At 37.4% G+C, this 4,018-nt stretch overlaps 1 protein-coding gene across 1 annotated transcript in view; it reads left to right on the forward strand.

Moving 5' to 3' along the window:
• The window catches only part of LOC104791397, a 19,709-nt gene extending 18,352 nt beyond the window's left edge, over window positions 1-1,357 (forward strand). The window contains exons 2-6 of the mRNA XM_010517275.2: window positions 99-188; window positions 284-446; window positions 524-617; window positions 699-878; window positions 964-1,357. Coding sequence (XP_010515577.1) covers window positions 288-446; window positions 524-617; window positions 699-878; window positions 964-1,166 — 636 coding nt within the window. The 5' untranslated portion in view covers window positions 99-188; window positions 284-287 and the 3' untranslated portion in view covers window positions 1,167-1,357. The remainder of the gene's footprint in view (window positions 1-98; window positions 189-283; window positions 447-523; window positions 618-698; window positions 879-963) is intronic.

Genomic DNA, 4,018 nt, shown 5'->3' on the forward strand with positions numbered 1-4,018 from the left:
GGTAATATGATTCACTGTTCCTATTGATCTCTCTATATATTCTGATTCAATGTCTCATGGTACAAGAGAGTCTGATTTTTTTTGGTTTTGTTCATCAGTTGAACGCGGTTGTTGCCGCAACTTCTCAAAGATCAGGAATCCACCATGAAACGGCTGAAATGGTGGAGGCCATCATCGACGATCTGGAGGTAATTTGATTCACTATTGATACGAAAATATATATGTTCTGATTCAATGTCTCATGGTACAAGAAAGTCTGATTTTATTTGGTTTTGTTCATCAGTTGAATGTTGTTGTTGCCGCAACTTCTCAAGGATCAGAAATCCACCGTGACAAAGCTTTGTATCTGCTTGTCAAATTCAAATTGGGACTTAAAGAGATTTGAAAGAGCAAGTAGAACTCTCAATCATGCTCGTGAAACCGAATCTGGCATGCGTTATGCTGAGGTTTGTGCCATCAAATCTTTTTTTCTCATGACCCCCGTTAACCTCGTTACTGATTGTTTTTTTTTTCTTTTCTGAAGGAGGATTTTTCATTCTGCGGCAACTGTCATCTTCAAAAGGTCATAATACCTATTACTGATTGTGGTTGCTTGCTATGTAATGATTGCATAAGCAGTGAGTTTATTTTGCTTGTGTCTACTTTCTAAGCTTACTGTTAATTAGTACTTATTTCTAAGTCTGTTTTTGAATTTGCAGCCCATGTATCTAATATGGTTAAAGAAGGATCTGTGCTCGCCCTTTGCCCCATTTGCATGAAGTACTACCTAACTTCTAGGTTTCTTTCTGAAACACTCTTTCCAGCTGGGAGTAATGAGTGGACTAATCTCTTGATTGAAGACTTTAAAGAGAAAACAAAGAATAACTTCATTTCTCAAGGTAATGTTTATAATTAATAAAACTCTAACCACTTCTTTTATGTGTTTCATGGAACGCTTTCTCTGATATGATCACTTTTGGCCAGGTGTTGAAGTTGTGTGGAATCACAAACACATCATTGGTGCTTTCTTCTTTGCCTTATATGTGATCCCTAAGTCAATCAATAGTCTCCACACCATTGCCAACTCCCTTGATGAGTTAAAAACAACTTTTGTGGATCTCAAAAGTGGACTCAAATCTTGGATAGAGGATCATCCAAGAACTGTGGGTGCATTGAAGAATCTGTAGGATCAGTTTGAAGATGGGGGCTCTCCTTCAAGCCCTTGGTTCTGGGGGAAATTTGTTAGGTCAATCAAAAGCCTCCTCTGTTTCTTTTTGCCAGAACAATGAACAAGTTGTATTTATTTTCACCTTATTTACTTACTAAGATACAATATGTTAACGGAAATGTTAACTCTCCTTTTTTATTCTTGGTCGTATGCCTCCAACTTACGTTATCTTTTCTAGCCTATGCCATCATACCTTTAAGTAGAAAATATTATGATTGGGTTTATTTATGACATCTATTATACCGGGGTTGAGTGTATAAAATTGTCATAGATGCCATAAGTGTAAAATATAAAAGATCACGTAAGTTGGAGGCATAGGCTGGGATGCAAAAACCCTTTCCATAGAAGATAAGGAAGTATTGATCAAATCAGTAGCGATAACGATGCCGGTGTTTGCCATGTCCTGCTTTAAACTGTCAAAGGCTACGTGTGCCAATCTGTCAAGTGCAGTCGCGAACTATTGATGTAGTTTGAAGCTATGATGCACGGGGACGCCTGTCGACCACCGTCTCCCGTCCCGGATTCGTTACGGGGACGGATACCTGACGGGGACAGCGAAGAAACGTTTCTCAACCGTTTCAGAGACAGCAGGGACGGCAAACAGAAAAAGGAAACGGGAAGGTACGGAAACGGGGACGTCTCCGAGTCGTTTTTAACATAATTGAAGTGTCCCCGTTTTAGAATAGGCAATTTAACCTCTTTTTTATAGAAAAACTCAAACAATAAAGGAATGATAGGGCATATTCTAGGGCATACGGCTTATATATAACGATTCACTTCCCTGCGCCCCTGTTTATATAAACGATTCACTAGTCTTTGACGTCTTCTCTGCTTTCCTTCACGAAACGTCAAAACCAGAACACATACGTCTCTTCTTCTCTTTTCTATTTTGACTAATATTATTCAATGATCGTTGTTTGATTATTTGCTATTCATGTGTGTGATCGTTGATAGACTGATCGTTTGTGATCGTTGATAGAATAATATTATTCAATGATCTTTGTTTGCTATTCATGTATGTGATCGTTGTTTGCTATTCATGTGTGTGATCGTTGATCGACATCGTTTGGTTACTTTCTTTGTTTAATCAGATGAACAATTCTCAAGGACCGGGTGAGAATATTGGTAGTAGTAGTGCTGCTGCTGGTAATGAATCTACAAGTTCTACGAATGAAAGTGATGAGGCTCCACTCTGGAGTTATGTGACGAAAATAGAGAAAGTAGGAGCAACAGGAGGCGAGGGAGACAAATTTTCTTCTATTTTGAGACTTATATTTATAATTATTATTTATGTTGAGACTTATATTTATAATTTTCTTATATGTTTATTGAAGTACCCATGCCGTACCCGTATCTACTAATTTTTACTTTGACGTTTTCCGTCCCCGTTTCTGTACCCGATTCCTGTTCCCGTACCCGTTTCAGTGCAACGTAGATTTGAAGTGAAAGTCACCAAAAAATCCATTGGATTAGTTGGAAAAAACTCTCTCTGCTCAAAGACTTAGGTGGCATGGGGTTCCGTGACATCAGTTTGTTTAACGAAGCCCTTTTGGCCAAGCGATCCAATTTCCCCACAGTCTTTTCTCCAAAGTTATAAAGTGGAGATACTACCCAAACTCTTTTTTCGTGGAGGCAGGTTTAAGAAAAAGGCCTTTTATAGGTGGAGAAGCATTATATTTGGCAAAAATCTCCTTAAAAAATATTATATTAAAACGATAAATACAATTTATATCTAGTGAGAATTATGTTAAATAACTTATGTTATTATTTTTTTAACTTCTTAATTCATTATTTATTGATTAATAATTTTTTTTAGATGTAAACATGTAAGGTTTATATAGATATAATTTTTTCATAATTATATGTCCTACCATGTTTAAAACAAAAATATAATTATTTTGAGATATGTCAACATCTGATTCATGATCCTGCAAATGGCAAACTTTATAAAATAAGTAATAAGATAAGATACTTGTAATTAAATTATTTGGATTCAANCCTTATTTACTTACTAAGATACAATATGTTAACGGAAATGTTAACTCTCCTTTTTTATTCTTGGTCGTATGCCTCCAACTTACGTTATCTTTTCTAGCCTATGCCATCATACCTTTAAGTAGAAAATATTATGATTGGGTTTATTTATGACATCTATTATACCGGGGTTGAGTGTATAAAATTGTCATAGATGCCATAAGTGTAAAATATAAAAGATCACGTAAGTTGGAGGCATAGGCTGGGATGCAAAAACCCTTTCCATAGAAGATAAGGAAGTATTGATCAAATCAGTAGCGATAACGATGCCGGTGTTTGCCATGTCCTGCTTTAAACTGTCAAAGGCTACGTGTGCCAATCTGTCAAGTGCAGTCGCGAACTATTGATGTAGTTTGAAGCTATGATGCACGGGGACGCCTGTCGACCACCGTCTCCCGTCCCGGATTCGTTACGGGGACGGATACCTGACGGGGACAGCGAAGAAACGTTTCTCAACCGTTTCAGAGACAGCAGGGACGGCAAACAGAAAAAGGAAACGGGAAGGTACGGAAACGGGGACGTCTCCGAGTCGTTTTTAACATAATTGAAGTGTCCCCGTTTTAGAATAGGCAATTTAACCTCTTTTTTATAGAAAAACTCAAACAATAAAGGAATGATAGGGCATATTCTAGGGCATACGGCTTATATATAACGATTCACTTCCCTGCGCCCCTGTTTATATAAACGATTCACTAGTCTTTGACGTCTTCTCTGCTTTCCTTCACGAAACGTCAAAACCAGAACACATACGTCTCTTCTTCTCTTTTCTATTTTGAC

Source organism: Camelina sativa, chromosome 6, assembly GCF_000633955.1.
Source record: "Camelina sativa cultivar DH55 chromosome 6, Cs, whole genome shotgun sequence".
NCBI lineage: Eukaryota > Viridiplantae > Streptophyta > Magnoliopsida > Brassicales > Brassicaceae > Camelina > Camelina sativa.